Source organism: Talpa occidentalis, unplaced genomic scaffold (genome assembly GCF_014898055.3).
Source record: "Talpa occidentalis isolate TD23 unplaced genomic scaffold, MPIMG_talOcc4v2.1 talOcc4.14, whole genome shotgun sequence".
In the NCBI taxonomy this organism is placed as follows: Eukaryota; Metazoa; Chordata; class Mammalia; order Eulipotyphla; family Talpidae; genus Talpa; species Talpa occidentalis.
This window is the reverse complement of record NW_023601433.1, coordinates 48,733,969-48,757,740: the sequence shown is the minus strand read 5'-3', so window position 1 is coordinate 48,757,740 and position 23,772 is coordinate 48,733,969. Positions and strand designations below refer to the sequence as shown.

General features: G+C 35.5%; 1 protein-coding gene across 1 annotated transcript in view; it reads left to right on the top strand.

The window, feature by feature from the left end:
• The window catches only part of LOC119244622 (uncharacterized), a 135,837-nt gene extending 113,838 nt beyond the window's left edge, over positions 1–21,999 (top strand). Inside the window, exons 33-36 of the mRNA XM_037510473.2 lie at positions 333–416; positions 4,461–4,577; positions 14,413–14,507; positions 21,970–21,999. Coding sequence (XP_037366370.2) covers positions 333–416; positions 4,461–4,577; positions 14,413–14,507; positions 21,970–21,975 — 302 coding nt within the window. The 3' untranslated portion in view covers positions 21,976–21,999. The remainder of the gene's footprint in view (positions 1–332; positions 417–4,460; positions 4,578–14,412; positions 14,508–21,969) is intronic.
• Positions 22,000–23,772: the final 1,773 nt, after the last annotated feature.

Here is a 23,772-nt window from a genome sequence, read left to right as displayed (position 1 = left end):
GGAATCAGTATGTGCATCAATTTTGGCACTACCCATGTATGTCACCTTGATCAAATCCTGATAATCTCTAATAGCAATATAACTATCCTTTTCTGATTTTGAAATGTACTTTTAGATTAAGGCAGTGTATTTCCACAATCCATGGCTGGCATTACAATCTCTCTCCCAAGATGATTTTAAAAATGTTAATTGGAGGAGAAATAATTGTGCACACACATCCAAAATTAGAGGAGAAATAATTGTGCACACACATCCAAAATTGTGCATGCACAAATACATTTGTTAAGATTTACCTTACAAAGGTATTGAAACTGTTACTTTTTCAAAAATAGGGACTGATATAGAAGGCTTCATGGGTGCTATTGGAAGAAGTGTAATACCCAAGGAAATGAAGGCACAGCCCAAGAGTTATCTTGGTAAGAATAGATTATTTTATTTCTTTTTGTGTTTTAATTTCTTCTCTGGTATATTCATAATATTTCAATCTATAATGACCATAGTGTCTATACTCTCACTATATGACAAAGAAAGTCCTCATAAATTACCTCTTATAAATGGAAAAATAAATAAGTGTTAAAAGTTTGAGAAATTATCCTTAAAAGTGACATATAAACTTCCCATGCTAAGAGATCTGGCAATAGGCTTAATGGAAGTATTTCAGATGCTGGCCTACACAGTTTCATGGGCAGGCTAGAAAATAGATGGTTGTGTATTTGCAAAAGCATAAAGCTACCTCTTCAATGTTATAAGAGAATGAATTGCACAGGTGTTAGGTCAGGCAAATTGATAATCTCAGATGGAGAGATCCATCAGTTTTGTCATATAGATCATAGTTAATGCTAATGCCACTCCCCTGGTCTTTAATGCTTGATACTTTCTCTTCATCTTTGGTGTAACAACAAAGGAGGCAGAGAGCATATCAGTGAGAAAAGGGAAGAGAAAACCAGAGTGAGGGAGAGAGAGCAATGTCAGAAAACAACTGTCAAGCCAAGGTTTCATGCCCACATCTGGGCCCTCAAAGGAGAACCATTGGAATCTTCAAACTCTAGAAAAGTAGGCTTAATAAAATAGCAACCAGTGCAACCTGATCACTAAATATATATATACATATATACATACACACACACATATATATGTGTGTGTGTATGTATATATATATATATAAATATATATATCTTCTGTGTAAAAGACTTGGAATTATATAGCCGAATATTGCTGAAGTAGTCCATTAGATAGGCAGAGGTGACTGTACCCAGTGAAAAGCACTATAATTGTTAAGACAGGGAACTTGTGGAACAGGTCCCAATTATCCAGAATAAACAGCTGAACCATGCCACCTCAATACAATGAGGCCATAGATATCATGCCCACAGCTCTCATCATACTCAGTGGTGAAACATTGAAAGATTTTTTCTATAATTGGAATAATGTAGTCACACTACCCACTCCTATTCAACTTTCTAGCCATATCTAAGCAAGACAAAGAAATAAAAACATTCAAAATGGAAGGGAAAAGCAAAATATTATGTGACTATAGATATTATGATATCATATATATTAATCTCATATACTCTGAATCAATGCTGTGAAGTTTCTAGAAACAAAACCAGTTTACAGGGTCCCTAGCATTTCTATACACTAACATTGAAATATCTGAAAAAGAAAGAAAACAATCCCATTCACAATAACATATAAAAATAATTTGGTAATAAATTTAAGGTCAAGAACTATCTAAAGTGTGAAATATGTAGTATTTTGATGAAAGGAACTAAAAAGGCACAAATAAGTGGAATGATATCCTGTGTTCATGTATCAGAACATTCAATACCTTTTAAATGTTTATACTACCCAAAACCATCTATAGATTCATTTTAATCCTCATCAATATCCCAACTTAGAAAAGACAGTTCTAGGGGCCTCCCTGATGGTGCAAGGGGTTAAGCACAACACTAAGAAGCTGTCCTTAGCCTGTGCAGCACAAGTTCAATCACCTGCTAGGGAGTTACCTACATGGTACAACAGACCTCTCCTGATTCACTGGCTGCTCCCCTCAGCAGTATATTTCAGTCAGTCTGCCTGTTCTGTTCCCCACTCTGACTCTGGAGAATCCTCTCACCTCCCACACCTCTGTCCTGTGCTCCAGTTCTTATATGCATAAATAAATCTTAAAAAAAAATCCTAAAATTTGTTTAGAACTACAAAGTCCCTGAATAGCCAGAGCAATCCTGTGAGAGAACAAAACTGGAGACATCTTTTTTTAAACAATACACTAAATCCATAGTTTCAGAACATAATGGTACTGGCATAAAAACAGATCATGAAGCAGTGGAATAGAATCAATAACCTGGATAAACCCTCACATATATTTACAACTAATATTTGATAAGGAGGTTAGAAAGACTCAGTGGGGAAATGATAGTCTCTTGTATAAATGGTGCTGGGAAATCCATATACAAGAATGAAATTGGACCAATATCTTAACCAAATTAGCGTGAAGTATTAAAGACTTCACTATGAACCCTAAAACCTTAAAGTCCCACAAGAATACAAAGTGGGTAAAGTTTCTTGATCTTGGTCTTGATCTTGGTCTTGGTAATGGTTTTTTGGACATTAGATCCAAAGCACAAACAACAAGAACAAAAGTCAGCACAATATTAGACAAAAACACTGCTACACAGAAATATTTTTTATTTTATGTTTATATTCCCCATACAATTGCAACCCCCTTATTTTGACCCCAATTCCTCCTTTCCCCACCACCCCCCATAGTGTGCCTCTGGTTCATAGTGGTTTGTTGATTTTGATTTTTTATTTCTTATAGTTATTCTTTTTTCCTGGTCCCTTATTTGGGTTTTCTAGATTCCTGCTATGAGTGAGACCATCTGGTATTTTTCTTTTTCTTTCTGACTTATTTTGCTGAGCATGATCCCTTTCAGCTCCATCCATGTTGTTGCAAACTGCACGTGTTTATCTTTTTGATTGCCGAGTAATATTCCATTGTGTGTATGTACCACATCTTCTTGATCCAGTCATCTATTTGAATATTAACCTCTTACCTGATAGGTTTGCAAATATTTTCTCCCATTCCAAGTTTGCCTTTTCATTTGTTGATGGCTGAATTTTCTGTGTATTTGTTAACCCATCAACAAAATGAAAAGGCAAACTTGGAATAGGAGAAAATATTTGCAAACCTATCAGGTAAGAGGTTAATATTCAAAGTATATAAGGTACTCATTTGAATTTCTAGAAAAACAAAAATAACAGCAACAAAAAAATCAATGCAAAGGGCAAAGGACTGGAATAGACATTCAATTTTTTAAATTATTATGAAATATTGCTGTTTTACATCATGCTAGTGTTTTGATGGTATAGTATTTCCCCTCTCAAGTGTATTTACCATAGCATTCCCACCACCAAACCACCTGTAATCCTCCACAGTAGTCCATTTTACTCTCCCCTTCTCCCTTTTCTCAATCACCCTTCCCCTCTGAAAGTCACAGATCTATGGTCAGCATTCAAGGGCTGGTTTTAAAGATTGTCTTTGATTCTGAGTTTTCTAAATGCTGCTTATAGGTGATACCACCTTATATCTATCTTACTACTTCTGCCTTATTTTGCTTAACATGATCCTTTTCAGCTCCATCCATGTTTCCACAATTGCCATGAGGTTATCTTTTTGATTCCTTAGTAATATTCCATTGTGTATATACATCACATTTCTTGAACTGCTCATCTGTTTTTGTGAACTTCGGTTATTTAAATGATGTACACCGTGCTGATATGGACATGGAAATGCAAGTTTCCTGCTCAATTAGTGTTTTGTGCTTTTTTTGTGTAGATAAGTAGGGTGGATTACTGGGTCATTTGGCAGGTCCATTTTTAGTCCTTTGAGGAACCTCCACAGTACTTTGCATAGAGACTGGACCATTCTACATTCCCACCAAGATAATTGGGCAATTCCTTTTTCTTCATACCCTCACTAGCACTTGTTGTTTCTGGTCTTTTTAATACGGACCATTCTCACTGGTGTGAGGTGGTATTTCAGCATGGTTTTGATTTCTGTTTCCCTGATAATAAGTGATGATGAACATTTTTTTCATGTGCCTGTTGGCCAGCTGTATGTCTTCTTTGGAGAAGTTCCTATTTAACTCCATTGTCCATTTTGTGATTGGGTTACTTTATTATTTTTGTTGATTATATGAGTTATTTGTTGATATTTGAAAACTGTCCCTAAAATATTTTCTCCCACTCAGTATTCTGTAGCTTCATTTTAGTTACGGTCTCTTTCACTATGCAGAACCTTTTTAGTATGATGTAGTTCCAGTTTATACTCTCTTATGTTTTCCTTGCTGGTGAGTCCATGAAGCTTATGTCATGGTGTGTTTGTCATATGTTTTTTTCTATGTATTGTAAGTTTTGAAGGGACTTAATGTAATTCTTCTTTCTCAATTAAATTTTAGGTAAGAAATATTTTAAAACCAAACATATGAATACACCGCATCAAGATTCACTTGCCAGGGATGTCACACGTCAATTTCCAGCAAAAGTGATAAATTTATCACCATTTAGCAAAGAAGGTAAAATTTATATGTAAAAATATAAAGTAAGTACCAAATTGCTCAAATAATTTTTGTGGTATTTTTAAATTTTACTCATATAGTATCTTATTTTTTTTCAGTAGTATATTAGGAAAATCTTTGCAAGCCTGAAAATGAAATGGCTTCATTTCATTCATGAAATATTGTATAGTATAGAGTTCTATATGTAGTTATTCTTATTTTAAAGGGCATAACCTATTTAGTTTTTCATCACCTTTAAATGTGTCTATGAACAAATATTCTTTTACATTGGTACTTTTGCTTCTTTTTGGGGTAGAGTCCCACATTTGAGATGGTAAAGCATACAGGATTTCTAAAGTTATAAGATACTTATTGTTTTCCTAAGAGCTATTAAAATTAAAATTTTCTCCAAAAATATTTGGAAAAATACTTTTCTGTGCACAGCCATCAGTCATACAAATTGTTGTTTTTTGTTTTTGTATGTTTCTTGGTTTGTTTTTTTTTATTTATGCCCACCTGAGTGTTACTAAATGATACCTAAAGGAACTGGTGGCTGGGCATGGAGTCATGGGGGCTCACCAGGGGGTTGATGAAGGTCCCTCACCAATTAAAATATGCAGGGTATCCAGTTAGACTAGGAAACAGAATCTAACTTTCTGCTGTTTGCAGGAGACATCTAAACTCCAAAAACAGCTCAAGGTAAAGGGTTATAAAACAATTCTATCAGCAAATGGTGCCTAAAAGAGAGAGCATAGCCATACTTTTTTTTTGTATCAGATAAAATAGACTTCCTGCTAAAAAAAAAAAAAGTGACAAGAAACATAGATAGAAACTATATAATGGTCATGGTGACAATACATCAGGAAGACATAAACTCATCAATATATGAGGCCCTAAATGAGGCCCTAAATGAGGGCTCACCAAAATACATTAGAAAATTAATGTCATCTCTGAAAACAGCCATTGGAGAACATACATACATGGTAGGAGACTTCAACACCCCATTCTCACAACAGAGAAAAGATAAACAATAGAGAAAAGATAAACAAAGACATATCTCTAAATATAGATCTAGACTACATGGGCCAAACAGACATCTATCTATAGGACACTGCACACCCCAAAAGCCAAAACACATTTTGCTCAAGTGCACTTGGATCATTCTCAAGAAATTACCACATAGTGGGTCGCAAGACAAATATCAACAAGTACATGATGATCAAAATCATACTAAATGTCTTCTCTGACCATAAATGTATCAAATTAGAAATCAACTATGAAAAGAAAGCAAGTAGATGCCCCATTACATGAGACTGAACAACACACTACTGAGAGGCCACTGGGTTAATGAGGAAATCAAAGAAGAAATTAAAATATACTTGAGACAATAATGAGGACAGAATCTTCTAGAACATATGGGAAATAGCAAAACAATATTTATAGGAAAGTATATAGAAATCCAGACCCATATCAAAAAACAAGAAAGAAACAATTCTTCCTGCCCACTTATGTCTGTGAAAGTATCTTCTACCTTGCTTTATTTTAATAAACCTAACCTTAAAAAAAAGAAGAAGAAGAAGAAAGAACCCAAAGAAACAACCTAGCCTCCCATCTTGAGGAATTAGAAAAAGAAAAACAAAAACAAACAAAAAAAAACCCACAAAAATCAGTAGATAAAAGGCAATAATAAAAATTAAAACAGAATTAAATGAAATAGAAATCAAAAAGACAGTTCAAAAGATGAATGAAACCAAAAGCTGGTTTTTGAAAAAAAATAAAACAAAATAGACAAACCTCTTGATAGACTTACAAAGAAAAAGAGGGTGAAAACTCAAGTGGGGTCATAAATGAAAAAGAACAAATTACAACTGACACAATAGAAATCCAAAGGATAATTAGATATTAGATATTACTGTGAACATTATATGCAAAGAAGTTCAACAATCTATTAAGAGATGAAAAAATTCTTAGAGTTATACAACAGTCAATGTTGAATAAAGGATATATAGGAAACTTGAACCAACCAATTAAAAGCAATGAACTTGAAACATCAATCAAAATTCTTGCAAAAAACCAAAATGCCAGGACCAAATGGTTTTACAAATGAGTTCTACCAAATGTTCAATGATGAACTAATGCCTATTCTGCAAAACCCCTCAAAACTGAGAAAGAAGGAATACTGTCAAATACATTTTACAAGACCAACATCATACTAATAACAAACAAACAAAAACAACAAAACAGCACACACACATAAAAAAAAAAAAAACTACAAATCAGTCACCCTAGTGAATACAGATGCTAAAATCCTCGATAAAATCTTAGCAAACCAAATCCAATAATACATCAAAAAGATTATTCACCATGACCAAATGAAATTTATTCCAGGTACACAAGGGTGGTTCAACACCCAAACATAATTCACCACATCAACAAAAAGTAAAATGAAAACCATATGATCATGTCAATAGATGCCAGGAAAGCATTCGATAGTTCAACATACATTTATGATAAAGATACTTGAAAAACTTAGTATAGAGGGAACATATCTTAACATAGTAAAAGCCACATTTGACAAACCCACAACTAACATCATCTCATTGGTGAAAAATTGAAAACCTTTCCATTAAGATCTGGAAAAAGACAAGGATATCCACTCTCACACTGATTTTCAATAATTCTGGAAGTCATAGCTAGAGCAGTTAGGCAAGAGAAAGACATAAAAGAAATACAATTGGGAAAGAAGTTTAGCTACCATTATTTGCAGATAATTATGATAATAGAGAACCCTAAAAAAACCCAGAAAAGCTAATTCTAATAATAAACCAGTTTAGTAAAGTAGCAGGTTACAAAATCAATACACAAAAATCAATATATGCAAACAATCACCCTGAAAAAGTATAAATTTAGAAAATCATCCCGGCTACAATTTTACAAAAAAAAATTAAGTACCTGGGAATAAACCTAACAAAGAAGGTGAAAGACCAATACACAGAAAATTATAAAATTTTGTTAAAAATAGAAGACACAAAGGAATGGAAAGTCATTCCCTGCTCATGGATTGGGAGAATCATCATTATAAAAATCCCATCATATCTAAAGCAATTTACAGATTCAATGCAACTCCAATAATTGCATTGGCAATCTTAATGGCATTCTTCAAAGAAATGAAAAACTTTTGCTGAAGTTCATATGGAATCACAAAAAACTCTGAATAGTCAAAGCTCTCATGACTAAAAAAGGGTATTATACTCCCAGACTTCACACTATGCTACAAAGGTGTAATAAAAAAAAAAAGAGCATGATACTCCAATAAAAACAGACATATGGATCAATAGAATTGTAACACAAGCCCAGAAATAAAACCACATATGAATGGCCAATTAATCTATGACAAAGGAGCTAAGAATATACACAAGGAAATCCTCTTCAGTAAATGGTTCTGGGAAAACTGGACTGCCACATACAAAAGAATGGAATTAGACTATGATCTCATACCATGTACAAAAATCAAGTCAAAATGGATAAAAGACTGATGTAAGAAATGAAACCATAAAATTTATAGAACAAAACACAGGCAAAACACTCCAAGACATAAACCTCAGAAACATCTTTGAGGCTTGTCTCCAGAAACAAGGATATAAACAGCTGGGACTATATCAAATTAAAAAGCTTCTGTACAGCAAAAGAGATGTTTCCATCCCATGCCCACTACCAAGGATTCCATAATCCTCCACCGTAGTCCTCTAGGGCTCCTATCACCCCATCTTCATCCTCCACCTTCCCACATTAAATTTACAATAAGATTTCTTTGGGTTTGTCTTTGTTTTGGTTTTATCTAGCCCTTTTTTGATTTCCCTATATTCCACATTTGAGTGAAACTATCCAGCATTTGCTTTCTTCTTCTGACTTATTTCACATAGCATAATGTCCTGCAGTCACATGCATGTTGTCACCAAGCACAAGGTTTTATCTTTGTTATAGCTGAGTAGTATTCCATTGTGTATATACAACACATCTTAATCCAGTGGTCTGTTTTTGGGCACTTAGGCTGTTTCCATATCTTGGCTATTGCAAATAGAGCTGCAATAAAAAAAAAAAAGAGTGCATATATCCCTTACAATTAGTGTTTTAGTATTATTTTGTGTAGACATGGGGGGGGGATTTGCTGGATAATATGGTGGACCTATTTCCAATAAAATGAGAAGTTTCCATCCTATTTTCCATACAGGCTGAACAGCCCACATTCCCACCAACAATGTATGAGGCTTCATTTTTTTTCAGGCCCTGCTAACACTTACAGTTTCTTGTCCTTTTGATAAGGGTCATCCTCATGAGTGTGAGTTAATAGCACATTGTGGTTTTTATTTGTATTTCCCTCAATCTAAGTGATGATGAGCATTTTCTTTATGTGCCTGCTGATCATCTGAATGTCTGTATTTCTATTTAGCTCTTTTTTAGAAGTAATCATTTTTCCCATATTTTTATTATTATATGTTTTATTTTTGTTAAATTGTGTGAATTCTTTCCAGATCTTGGATTTTATTCCCTTATTAAAAGTATGATATAAAAATATTTTCTCCAGTCAGTGCATATATTTTTCATTTAGTGACAGTTTCCTTCACTGTGCAGATGCTTTTTGTTTTGAGCTAACCCCATTTGTTTCTTTTTGCTTAAGTTTCCCATGCTGGTGTCAAGTCCCCAATGATATCTCTGAAGCCAGTGACTTAGGAGTGTTTTGTCTGCTTTCTATGTATTTCCTGGTTTCAGGTATTATATCCAAATCTTTATACACTGTTTAGTTAATTTTTGTATATGATGTGAAATAGTGATATAGTTTCTTTCTTTTGCATGTGATTGTCTATTTTCTCTGCACCATTAGTTGAAGAGAATCTCCTTACTGTAATGTATACTCTTGGCTCCTTTGTCAAAGATTACCTGTGTTGTAGTTTCATTTGTTCTGTTTTTTTGAAGAATGCCATTTATTCCTTGATAGGCACTGCATTAAATCTGTATGTTGCTCTGGGTAAGCTGGTCATTTTAACAATATTAATACTTCCAATCTGTGAGCAAGGAGTATCTTTCCATTTCTTTGTGTCTTCTGTTTCTTTTAATATACATTAAGCAGTTTTCTTTACTTGTGGTGTCCTTATCTGATCTTGTATCAGGGTAATTTTGGCCCAATAAAATTAGTTTGGAAATGTCCCTCCTTTTTTTTATCTTCAGGAGGATTTTGAAAATTATTAGTATTAATTGTTTTTCAAGTGGCTTGGTAAAATTCATCAGTGAAGCTCTCAGACCCTGGATTTGTTTGCTGGGAGTATTTGATTACTGATGCAATGTCCTTGCTAGTATTCAGTCTGTTCATATTTTCTATTTCTTCAAGATTCAATCTGGTATATTTTATGTTTCTCAGAATTTATCTGTATTTTCTAGGTTGTACTACTTGTTGTTATATATTTGTTCATACACATGGTTTTGTCTATTGTAAATCTTTTACATTCTCATATAATTTTTTTCATGTTAATTTCTGCAAAACACAGCCTTCTGTAGTATTGTCATGGGGTCACATTCAATCATTCAATCAATTTGAGGAGAAACGCAATATGAAAATAGCAGTGTTACAAGACTATAGTCACATAACTTTTCTTATAGCATATTGCTATGGTTGTTCTATTTTACTATTATTATTGTTAATCTCTCACTTTGCCTAATTTATACATTAACCTTTATCATAGGTATGTATCTATAGGAAAAAAATAGGACATGGAGCATTGTATTCTATTCCCTGTTTCAGGCATGCAGAGGGAGTCTTGCTGTGTATCCCTTGCAGAGTAGGAGGGCTATTCTAACAGTTTCATGCTATTGTTGTTTTAACCAGTTAGTTGCAGAAATACAGTCTTTTGTATTTACCTTTAATACAATTTACCTTTAGGGTGTTTTCATTTTCATTGTGGATTTCAGTTTCCTTCTAGTGTCATTTTGTTTCAATCTGAAGTATTCCTTTTAGTATTTTAACGACATGTTTGCTAATATAACAACCCAGTTTCTTTGGTTCTTTTAGCTAAGAATGTCCTTGTTTCATCTTTGTTGGACAGTAGTTTTGCTAAGTATAAAATTCTTGGATTAAATTTTTGCCTTTAGCACTTTAACTGTCATCTTCCTTCTCTTTTCCATTGTTTGTGACAAAAAGTGTTCTTCTTTGGCCTCCCCAGTGGCATAGGGGTTAAGTCTCAGTGCTATCACACTATGACCACTGCAGCCTGAGTTCAGTGTCTGGCCAGGGTGCTAACCCACATGTGGTGCAGCAGACCTCTCCTGTCTCACTCACTGCTCCCCTTAGCAGTGTATTTCAGTAGATCCACTCAGTAGAACAGAGTGTTCTGTTCCCCTCTCAGTCTTGTATGAATGCTCTCATCCCCCACACCTCTGGCCTACATCCCAGTTCTATGCAAAAATAAATAAGTCTTTTTAAAAAAGGCTTTATTCTTTTTAAGAGCCCTGTTCATATAGAATTTCTATAACTATACAATTCACTGATTTAAAGTGTGAAATACAGTGTCACAGAGTTTTGTTTCCATCACTACATTTAACTTAGAACATTTTTACTATGTGGGAAAAAACCCCCACACTCCTAGTTACCATCCTCCTGTCTTCTTACTCTCCCAGCCTGGACAACCACTAATCTAATGTCTATATTGATAAAAATTACCCTTAATGGGATTATTCATAGAAATGGTATCTTGTATATATCCTTATGGGGCTTGCTTCTTTCAATCATCAATAGGTCTGATACCCATAACTAGCCATATATGAATATATGTATAACATTAATCAAATAAATTAACTCAAAGAATTAATTTCTCTTATTTCAATTACTTTTATGTTTTTTGGTAAGTAAATTACTATTAAAAAGAATTCTAAGTATGATCAGTCTTACAACTAACATTTTCAAATTTTTTTCTAGAGAACTATGAGTACTTTTCACATTATATGAGTGAACATTCAAAATTACTTCCTAGAAGATCTAGGAACTATTCAAGCATTGACAGAGCTATCTACTTTCATTCACTGAATAAAGAGCATTTAGATAATTAAAACTCTTATGATGCAATGTAAATTTTGTAATTGCTATTGTTTTAATTATGTTAAAATAACCAGATTTGACTAACTTTAGTCATACAACCAGATTAGAAATACATAAGTAGAAGTTAAATACTCAATTAAGCTCATCCAAAATAATACATTCTTAGAGAAAGAACAGTGACCCCTGGCATGACTCTTCCTTCTTCATCACTCCTAAACTGAGACTCCATTTCTTTTCTCAACTTTCCTTTCCTATTCAGTATTATAGATGCTACAAATAATGGAAGTAAGCCCATCTGATAATCCCCTTCATTACATTCATATATCCATCATATGTCCAATTTCAGGCAGGGTCTCCAATAGGAGGCCTCAACATGAGGGAAGCAGGGAAAAGGAAAATGCTTTTCCTTTTCCTTTTCCTATCTACCAAACTTTCAAATCCATTCATGTTCTAAGAACTAATTTACAGACCACTTTTTGTTTTTGTAATTCATTGATAATTTTTATAAATGAGGTAACACAGGGTTACTGCCATCAGGTATTACCACCATAGCGAACCCAACACCACCTCAGCAAAAGAGGTGTCTCTTTAGTTCTTTTGCCCATTTCTGATGGACTCATGTGGTCATTTGTTGGTTTTTTCCTTCCGTCCATTTTAGCTTTGGAACCCAGCTGTTCTAGGTGGGGTTTCTTCCGGCTGTAGTTCCTACTCCCTTGTTTATCAGGGTCTCGCCTATCTGGGCCAACTATTGGCAGGATCGCATGGAAGGTTGTGGGATCTCTGGCCACTCTGACTCACTCCATGTTGTTGGTCAGGGTCTCACCAGGCTGCATGTGCTGGTCGAGATCTCATGGAAAGTCACAAAACATTTGTAGATTCAGGCAGGTGCTGAAGAAGGTCAGGAGGCTTCTGCCAGTCTGAGCAGGTGCTGGCTGGGTCCTGATGGAGGTAATGAGTCCCCTGCTGGTCTGGGTGTGGGCTTTCAGGGTCTCTCAAGGCCTCTTCCTGCTCTGGCACCCTCCCAAAATCCTTATAGGTTTGTATAGACACTGGTAGTGTCTGGCAGAAGTCAAGAGACCTATTGGTCGGGGGGAGGGGGCAGTGGGGGCGAGGGCCCATGGAAGGTTTTCATGTCTCTAGCCACTCTGGTTCCCTCCCTGATGGGAGCTTAGGGTCTCACCAGTCTGCGTGGTGCCCTATGGGACTGGCAGAAAGGCATGAGACTTCTGCTGGTCTGGCAAGTTTCCTCCAAAAGTTGTGAGGTCTCTGGCTACTCTGGCTCCCTCCCTGACAGGGCCCAGAGCCTCACCAGTCCAGGTGGGGGCTGGTGGGTACACTTCATTTCTTATCCAGAGGATAAGATATAGAATATCTTTTTATAATTCCAGGGGCAATATATAATCTTGACCCTAGGACATTTACTGCAGACACTGACTTTGATCTGGGTATTTTGCTGATGATTATTCTTTGGTCTCTTATGTTTGCTAAATATATATATTATGATTAATACTTTGGCCTGTTTTCATTATAAATCTGCATCCTTATTATCTCCTACTATATATATCCATTAGCTACCATTGACCATTTTGGGATATGTAATTCAGACATAAAATAAATTTGACTGTTAACTGAAATAAGACATAATTAGGCAATCAAATCATATGCAAAATTAAAAATGAATTATAATATGCCATCTATGTTCAGATAGGTTATCTCCTTCTTCTTACTAAATGCCCGACAGTAAGATCAGTAACCTTCAGTATATTTTAGAGAAATGTAATTGCCATTATATTCATATCTCCTATAGTGCTACTTCATATCTCCTCCAATGCTACTTTCTACTTATGTAGCACCTAGGTTTATCTCTGATTTGGGTTTCCTCTTCTAAACTAAAACCCTTTTCCTTAATATATTAATTATAAGCAGTAATTATCCTAAAGTAACAACAAAGAGGAGAGTGATAATTAAGAAATTGTCTAAATAATCTATTATAGCAGTTGTATCATAAATAATGGTCATAATGATACTACATCCTTTATTTTTGTAGTTTCTATCAAATCAGCAAGTCTTTCAATATAAAAATCTTGGCAGATATACTTTTTTTTTTATAATAAATTTTATTTTTATATTCCCCATACAATTTCAACCCACCCATTTTGACCCCAATCCCTCCCCTCCCTCCTTTCAAGTAAACACTTGCCTTAGAAATGGAAGTCTTGACTGTTTCATTTCTGTGTAATATATAATAATAGAAATTCAACACTGAGAAAGTGTCATCTAAACTATATTCCTTATACTGTGGCTTTGTTTTTAACTGTAGTCAAAATTATTATCTTCTTCTATAGCATTTCTATGCATATCTCCCTCATTTTAGCATTAAAATTTTTCGCTGTAGTATTATAAATTCCTTTTTAAACTAATGTTATGTTTTTTATAACAAAATGCTTTATCTGACAATTTACTGGTGTAATTGCACATGTATATTTATATCCCATTGTAAAAAAACAAAAGCTCTTTCCAAGACATTTTTATATATCCATTTCTACCATTTCTTTTTTGATTTGCAGTCTTTTTGGTTTTGTTTATAAATATAAAATATTCAAAAAAAGGGAACACCAGAGAAAGGGTATTTGTGTTAGTTAAGTGGATTTATCTAAATTATTGGGAAAAACTGTAATTCAGATTTATTAAGATTTATTTTAACTTGCTTAAAGGTGAAATCAAGTCATTTATAGAATAATTTCATAACACTTCTCATTTTTTTAGGGCAGCCAAATAATGGGATCTTAAAACAACAAAATGAACATACAAATATTCTGCCTGTTCTGATCTCTGCTTTTAAAATACCTATCTATGTAAAGGTAAAAAATTCACTGTTTTAAAACATTACATGAAATAAAGTCTTATATTTATATTGCCTCTATTTATTAATCATTTCAAACCAGTGGAAACCATTGCTCAATGTTATGGGCCAAGTACATTTTTCTAAACATTTCTACAAGAACACACACACACACAAATAGCTGTATAGAACAATATTTGCATATTAATATGAATATGTAATGCATATGTACTATGTGTATTTCTTTCACGCATTTATTCTTTGCACACATTTCACTTCTATTTTTACAAAATTGCTATCATAAAATGTTCTGTTTTGCAAAAGGAATCATTGTAAACAACCACTTGAGACAAAAATGACTAGTACTCAGGTAATATCTGACGAACACTTAGTGAAAAGAGTAGATAATATTTCCAATAGAAATTAGTGACATGCATCCCTGGAACTCGTCTTATTTTCTTATTTTGATATTTAAAAGAATTCAGATGCTTGAAAGATAATTCTATGGTTATTACTTGAGGTGTTTCCTTGGCACCCATGTCATTGAGGGGACTTTAAGAGAGCACATTTTCATAATGTTTTAATTTTGATACAATTTTGAGGGAGTGGCAAGAGACCTCAACCCATAGGGGGAAAGCTGCCATCCCCAGCCCAAACCATCAGAAGTCTGGGGACTTCCTGGGAGACTCCACAGGTCCCACCCAGACTGGTGAGACCACACTGCAGTAGAGAGGGAGCCAGAGTAGCTAGAGCCCTTTGACCTTACCCAGGACCCAGCCAGTTCCTGCCCATACCAGCAGAAACTCATGATCTTCTACAGGAGTATGCCAATGCCCACCAGGACATACAAATGCCTTGTGACTACCTATAAGGTAGTGTTAGCACCATGCAGACTGGCAACAACCTTGACCAACACCAGGGATTGAGTCAGAGTGGCCAGAGATCCCACATCCTCCCATGAGATCCTGCCAGTAGTTTGCACAGATAGATGAGCCCCTGATCAGTGAGGGGGTAGGAACCACACCCAAAAGAAACCCCACATACAATAGCTGGGTCCCAAAGCTAAAATGGACAGAAGGAAAAACCCAACAAATGACCACTCAAGTCCATCAAGAAATGGGCAAAAGAACTCAACAGACACCTTTTCAAATAAGACATTAGACTATCAACAGGCACATGATAAGTGAAATAAGCAAGATAATGATAAGTTAAATAAACAGAAGGAGAAATATAAATACTGGATACAAAGCTAATATGTGGAATATGAAATACCTAAACTAAGAGTCAGATAAAAACAATAGGCACAGGAAAAGTATTCACAATCACTTATTATTAGAGAAATGCAAATCAAGACCACAATGAGATATGATCTCACACCTGTGAGAATGGCCCATTTCAGAAAGACCAGAGACAACAAGTGCTGGCAAGGAGGTGGAGAAAAAGGAACCCCCTTCTATGCTGCTGGTGGGAATGCAAACTGGTCCAATTCTTATGGGAAGCAGCATGGAGGTATCTCAAAACAGTAAACAGGGATCTGCCATTCATCCCAGTGACTCCATTCCTAGGCATCTATACACTAATTTGAAAGGAAACTTGAACTCCCATGTTTACTGCAGCACTATTTACTATAGCTCAACTTTGGAAACAACCTAAGTGCCCCAGAACCGATGAGTGGACCAAGAAAATGTGGTACATACCCACAATGGAATACCACTCAGTGATCCAAAAGGATAAACTCATGCCACTGTGGCAACTTGGTTTGAGGTTGAAAGGATAATGGTAAGTTAAATAAGCAGAAAGAGAAAGATAAATAGTGGATGGTGTCACTAACATGTGAAATATGAAGTAACTAAGAGTCAGATAAAGGCAAGCTGAAAAACTAACCCTTGATAGCTGACTACAGAACTGAAGCACGAAGGAGGGAAATGGGTGAGGATAGGAAAGAACAAAGAAAGGAGGAAGCACCATGGTCTATTGAAGTAATTGCATTATTTTTATTCTTCGTCAATGTAGCATACATTTATTGATTTGTCAATGTTGAACCATTCTTGCATTCCCAGGAAAAATCCCATGGTTTGTAATCCTTTTGATATGTTCTTAAATTCTATTTGCTAATATTTTGAGGAGGATTTTTGCTTGTATGTTCTTTAGGGATATTGGGATATTGGCCTGCAGTTTTCTTTTTCTATAGTGTCCTTATCTGTCTTTGGTATCAGAATATTGCTGGCTTCGAAAAAGAAAATAAGTTTGGAAGTGTTACTCTTCTAATTTAAGGAAAAATTTGAAAAGGATTGTTCGTAATTCCCCTTTTATATGTTTGACAGAAATAACCTGTGAAAGACATGGTATTTTATTTCCTGTGTGATTTTTGATTACTGATTCACCCTACTAGCTTGTTACTGAAATATTTTTCTATTTCTTCATACTCCAATTTTGGTAGGTTGTATGTTTCTAGGAATTTTTCCATTTCTTCTAAGTTACCGAATTTGTGGATGTGTAATCATTGTGGTGTTTATGATTCTTTATATTTCTGTGGTATTGATTCCATTCTCTCCTCTTTCATTTATAATTTTATTAATAATTTAATTTTTAATTGGTGAATCTTAATAAAAGTTGGTGGAGTAGAGCAAGATGGTGGCAGAGTAAGATACCTGACTGACATCATCCAGATACTCACCACCTAATTGCTGTAAAGCAAAACAAAAAAAAGTCCCGAGGGAAAAACTCATTACCACAGCATACAATAGTAGCTTTGATCCAATGGAAAGGGATAGAAAAACTTTCATTGAACTTCATTTAGAGTGATAACAGGGTAGTACAACCCAAAATCAGGATGGGTAACTACTGTGCAAAGCCTCCTACAGCCATTGATTCAGCAAATGCCAATATTGGAGTTGCTGAGACCCAGCACTATACTAAACAAGGAGTTCATGAGAAGGCACCAAATATGGAGGTGGCATTGCAGGAGAGCTGCAGAAGTAGGGGCAAGAATGAGGATTCCTGGCTTGAATCTGAGGCTCTTAACACAGAACAACTTAAATTTGAATCAGGTCAAAGTACCAGGACTCCCGTATCGAGTAGGTATTATCCAAAGCCCAGCCTGAGATCCAAAGCACCTTTCCCCTACACCTGGCTGAGACGTCCAAAACACCCTCTACTCCCCACAAAGAAACACTCCCACAAACTAGAACTCAGTTGGAGTGGTGGACATCCTAGAATAAGACTGTGCTGGTGAGGAAAAGAGAGTAACTCCTGGCCTGTGTCTCCATATGAACTGCAATCCATAACCAGCATTGCATCCAGTCCTTAAAAGTAGCCTAGAGTAGAAGTCCTCTTTCATACCTACTCCCCCTCACCAGTACCAGTCCCCCAGTTGCTGATGGTGCACAGGTGCACTGGTGAAGGAAACTCTATGGGGACTACACCTAAAGGGTTGGGGGGAAGCAAATATTGTTTAAAAATGAACAATGATGTAAAATAAAAAAAAATAATTAAAAAAATTTTTAAAAACACATCCCTTTTAAATCAAGTAAAAACATTGAAAATGAGAGAAGAGCACATTATCAATGTCAGAAGAAAAAAGAAACTGTGAAAGGACCCCCAAATCTGCAAATTTATAGAGCATGACAAAAGGGGAATCAGGGCAACAGTTCTGGAAATGCTGATGGGACTCAAAAAACAATGGAGGATGTAAAAGTCTCAATAGAATAAAGAAGATGAAAATATGAGTCAGCTACAATTGGAAATAATGATCCTAAGAAAAACTATAACTAATTTTAAAAATACAATTGAAGGACTCAATGACAAACCGAAGCAATGGAGAGAATAGTGAGCTCAGAAAACATTATGTTAAAGGACATGAGAATGGAATGATATAGAAAAATGGAACTTTAAAAATGAAAACAGTATGAGAGTCTTATAGGACAACTTAGAAATAATATGATAGGGGTCCCAGAAGGAGAAGGAGAAAAGCATAGAAAACCTATTTAAAGAAATAATCACTGAAAACCATTACAATCTGGGAAATGAGCCAAAAGTTGTGACCCATTATTTGGTGTGCATATATTTACAGTGCTATAATTCTCTTGAGGAAATGACCCCTTAGCAATATGTCGTGACCATCTTTGTCTCATCTCCATTTTTATGTTAAAGTCTATTTTGTCTGATATAACTATCCCTGTTTTTTTTTTTTTATTTCCAATTGCATGCAGTATATTTGCCCATCCCTTCATTTTCAGCTACTTGGTGTCCTTTATGCAGTCTCTTGTATGAAGCAGATAGTTTGATCTTGTTTGTGTTTTTTTTTCCATTCAGCTACTCTATACAACGTAATTGGAAAATTAAGCCATTTATATTTAGAGTAATCATTGATAGGTATGAACTTACTATCACTATTACCTTCATTCCTTTTTAAAAATAGTTTTTTTTTTCCTCTCATGCTGTCTTTCCTGTGAGTTGATGATTTTTTTATAGTGATATAGTTTGATTATATTTCTTCTTTATCATTTGTGATCATAATTTTTTTGGTTTGGGATTACCATAAGGCTTTCCTAAGACATTTTATACTTATAAAAGCCTATTTTAAGCTGATAAATTTAACTTCAATTTCACAAAATATTCTATACATTTACTGCCCCATGTAATTTTACTTCGTTGATGTCCCAATTTACATCTTTTAATTGTATTTCCACTAATAAAATATTATATATGTATTATTTCAAACACTTTTGTCATTTAACCTATATGCTAGCGTACATATAGAGCATGCAGTGCATACAGTTGTATGTATGCAATATTCAAGTATTTTCATTTGACAATATATACTTATCCTTATTCATGAATTTTATACTTTCATATGTTTTCATGATGGTAATTAACATTCTTTCATTTTAGCTTAAACTCCCCTTAACATTTCTTGTAAGGCAGGTCTAACAGTGATAAATCCCTCACTTGAAGGTGATTCTGAGGACACCACTGGGTGCTTTCTAGGAAAGCACAGCAGCATATTCTTTGTGCAGCTCCATTAGCTAAGGTTGCAGAAGACCATGGGAGTCCCATGTAAGTGCAGTGTTCTTGTGGGTGGCAATGGTAGCTAGAGCTATTAGGATCCCTGGAAGTTAAGGTTTCTGGATTCCTCTTCTTTTTTTACACATTGGAGGAAGTTCTAGCTAAGTAAATCCATCTTGGTGGTAGGTCTGGTATGCACAGATCAGCAGCAGAGCCAGTCCTGGGATCAGGTGTGCATGGACCTGTTGCTGGGCTTGGGTTCTGAGGCATAGGTACACTTGCACCAGTAGTGACACTGGTGTTTGAGGTATATGTATGTGTAGGTCTGGGTCCATGGGGTTCATTCTAGTGACTAGAAGTAAGGAGGAGGAGACGTGGCAGTATGGGTCTCTGGGGTAATACAGTACCATGATGATTGTAGAAGCAGGGTGCGAAAGGGTGCAGCAGAAGCAGGGGGCAATAGAAGCAGGGTTTGGGAGTAGTGGGTCAATGTCCAACTCTGGCCTCAGGGGACAAGTTACAGAATAGCAGCAAAACATCCAAGTAATGACCCATTAAAAATAAGTGTCAAGAACCAGATAGTAGAGTTCAAAGAAGCTTGACCTGGTAATAGTAAGCCAAAGCCCCAACATGGGGCCAGGGCAAGCGCAACACCAGTGGTTCCATAGATGGTGAGGCACTATGGCCAGCACAGTGACTGAGGCTCCCGGAGGCAGGTCTCTTCACAGTGATAGTTGTAGCCTGGGAATTAGATTGGTGGAGTATAGGTGAGAACAGAAGAAGAGAGTCTAGGAAATGCCATCAACTGGAAGCACCATTGGTGCCAAATGTGGGAGTACCTAAGTAGAGATATTGCATATATCCACAGTTGTAAAACTTGCTGGAATTCTCCTGCTCTCCCTATGTGGGGGGAATGTCTCCCAGGTGATCCCTCCTAGGGGCTAGGAGCTGGGCAGTGAGATGACTCAGGCAAAATTCTTCCTGTGCTCTTTTGCATGGAAGAACTGGGGTGTGGGCCAAAGGTGTGGTGTGATAGGTGAGAGGATTCACCAGAGACACAGTAGGGAACAGAGCAGGCAGACGGACTGAAATATACTGCTGAGGGGAGCAGTGGGTGAGACAGGAGAGGTCTGCTGCGCCATGTGGGTTAGCTCCCTGGTCATGGATAACTCAGCCTGTAGTGGTGATAGCACTGAGACTTAACCCCTAGGCCACCAGGGACACCCCTTCCAATGCTTTTCTATGCAGCCATCTTTGTTTTTTAAGCTTTGCAGGTTTCTGCTGCTTTTTGGTTGTAGTAGCAGACCTTTTCCCGAACTATTTTCCTTTCATTGGTTTGTAGTTGTTTATTGTTTTTACAGGAGAGACATTGAATCTTCTAACCTTCCATCCTGCTGAAATCACCTGTATTATTATTATTTTTTTATTTATACAAGAACCGGGGTACAGGCCAGATGCGCAGGAGGGGTGAGAGGATTCACCAGGGACAGAGCAGGGAACAGAACAGGCAGACACAAAATACACCGCTGAGGGGAGCAGCGGACAAGACAGGAGAGGTCTGCTTGCCATGTGGGTTGCTCCGAGGCCGGCAGGGATTGAACCGGCACTGCAGAGGCTGCGGAAACTTCACAGCACTGCGCCCAACCGCCTGTGCCACCAGGGAGGCCCTGTATTATTATTTACTCAGAGAAATCATATATATTTTCTGCACCCTTACTTTTTAAGCATAATAATATATTACAAAATATTTCCACATCAGTACATCCAAATCAACCTAATTCTTTTTAAGTCTTAAATATTTGAGTATACCATAGTTCATTTAATAGGCCTTTCTTATATTGGCACTTCGGTTGTTTTTAGTTTTCTTCTCTATAACAGCAATGCTGCAACAAACATCACTGAAATCAAAAGACATATTTTATGATCTAGTCTTAGTTTCCAAAGATGAGTCTGCTACTTAAAGTGGGCTTGCCACTTCCTCCCTGACACTAATTTCTTTTGATCTCTTTCTTATGTAGTTCACAAATTGGCTTCTCATTTAAAACGGGGTGATTTTTGGAAGTACCACAGATAATAATGTACATTTACATATTTGAAAAAACAATATTGCACAGAACTTGAACATTTTGAATTTCCCTAAGTGTGGTAACTGGGATAGCAGCATAGGAATCTACATCACACCTACTGAATCAGTTTTAGGCATTCAAGTTCAGCAATCTCTTTTAGCAAGTCCTCCGGGTTATTGTGACGCAAGTTAAAATTGTAAAGCCTTTGTGCTGTATTCATACTCTTCTGGATTAAGATGTCCCTATACCATTTCTATATGTATTGTTTTGTTTTATGTATTGTTTTTCCACTTCTATTGTTACTATTGTTCAAATGTGATATTCTGTTTTCCATGATGTCACATATAATACAAATTATATCAACTATAGTTAAACTCTTTTTAATTATACAATAACTTTTCTTTAAAGTGTTAAATACTGCTGCCCTCAAATCTCCACTCCACCATATTTTCAAGAATACATGAAATCTGAGCAAGATAATATGAAGAAATGCATGGAGACAGCAGTGAAAATTGCGCAAGTGTAAATGTCTTATGAAAATAGCATTGAGTGAATGTGCTTATTGAATTATAGTGAGAAATACCCTGGATAAACAGGGTAAGCCCAGTCATGGATGACCATAAGCAGTAAAAGGTGAGTTTGAATGTTTGAAATGCTTTGCCTTTTTTCCAATTTTTAAAAAATATTTGTTATCTTTTAAATAAAAAATGATAAAACATGTTTATTCAAAATGCTAATGTTTTAACACTGTACATCCAATTTCAACAAGAAAGTAAATATACAGTGAAAATTGCCTTATGGCAATAACCTTATTGATATGTATAGAGCAAACTCTGTAGAATTTGTAATGACACAAAATACAAGTGCTAAGCATTTTAAAGACATGACTCTTGTCAATCATATGTTAGTAATATTAAAATATTATTAAGCACATTTTTACTGTGTCCTAGAGAGGAAAAATATTTTGATTGTCTTAGCTGCAAACTGGATTATCATTGATATAGGTATTTAAACTTATAAACTATCCCATTTTACCTTAAATGTTACTATATTTCTCCAGCAAGAATTAGAGCAATGACCAATAATATTAATCTAAATATTTTTGATCTCTGAATTTCTCAAAAATTAAAGGAAACGGGATTTCTACAAAAACAATATGAAGTGAAATCAAATTCATAAAAATAGTGACTGTCCTCTAGCATATCTTATTGTAAAGATTAGTTACTATTTATATAGTAATAAAAATGTATAACTTCTACAGTAAGAAAAAACCATGAATTGAGCATATTAAAGAACAGTCAAAAATAAATTGATTCCTCACTAATAACTATTCTCTGAAACTGTGAATGGTCTCAGAGGTAATGTAAAGATGAAAAGTGTCAGTCATTCGGGCAAGGGTTTTAGAGAAAATATATATACAAAAATGAATGGGAAAAGTGTTACCACAAGTTGCAAATAATTGTGTTATAAGCACAGCGAATTTTCTGCTTCTGTCTTAATTGTATTTCCAACATAAGTTTTAGCTCTGTCTGGCATTCTGCCCTATGAATGTAGATTGCTGGAGTTGTCTAAACTGGATTCATTCCAGCCTCAAGAGTTTTGTCCTATGGACTACCCAGATAATAATGCCACCTGTATATTATGTGACTCTTGATTAAAATGAACTAATATGCTAAATCACTGCTTCTCAAGTCTACCTACAAAATAAGATTCACCTGTGACACTTTTAAAAAACATCCGCAGACCAATTAAACAATTCTCTGTAAGTGATTCTAATATGCAGCCAGAGTTGAGAATCAATAATACAAATCAATTAATATTCAAGCCCATGTACCAAAGATTGCAGTTGATTTTGTTAATCCAGATAGTGTAACTACTGGCAGAAGTGACCCAATGTACAGATTCAATCGATTGGTTCCATTTAAGTTTCTACTCCCAGACCACCCTATTTTGTGGCAATTATGATTTCCTCTCCACACACTCCCCAATAGAATTTCCCATGATAATGAGATTATTCTATATCTATGCCCTCCAAATATGGAAGCAATGAGCCAAATGCAGAAGTTAAACTCTTGAAATATAGCTAAGGTGATGGAAGAATCTAGATTTTTAATTTTAGTTAAGTAGAAATAACATCTTAAACCATTTAAATAACTTAGTTATTTAAATGTCACCTGTGGTTTGCGGCGCTCATATGTAAAACACAATCAA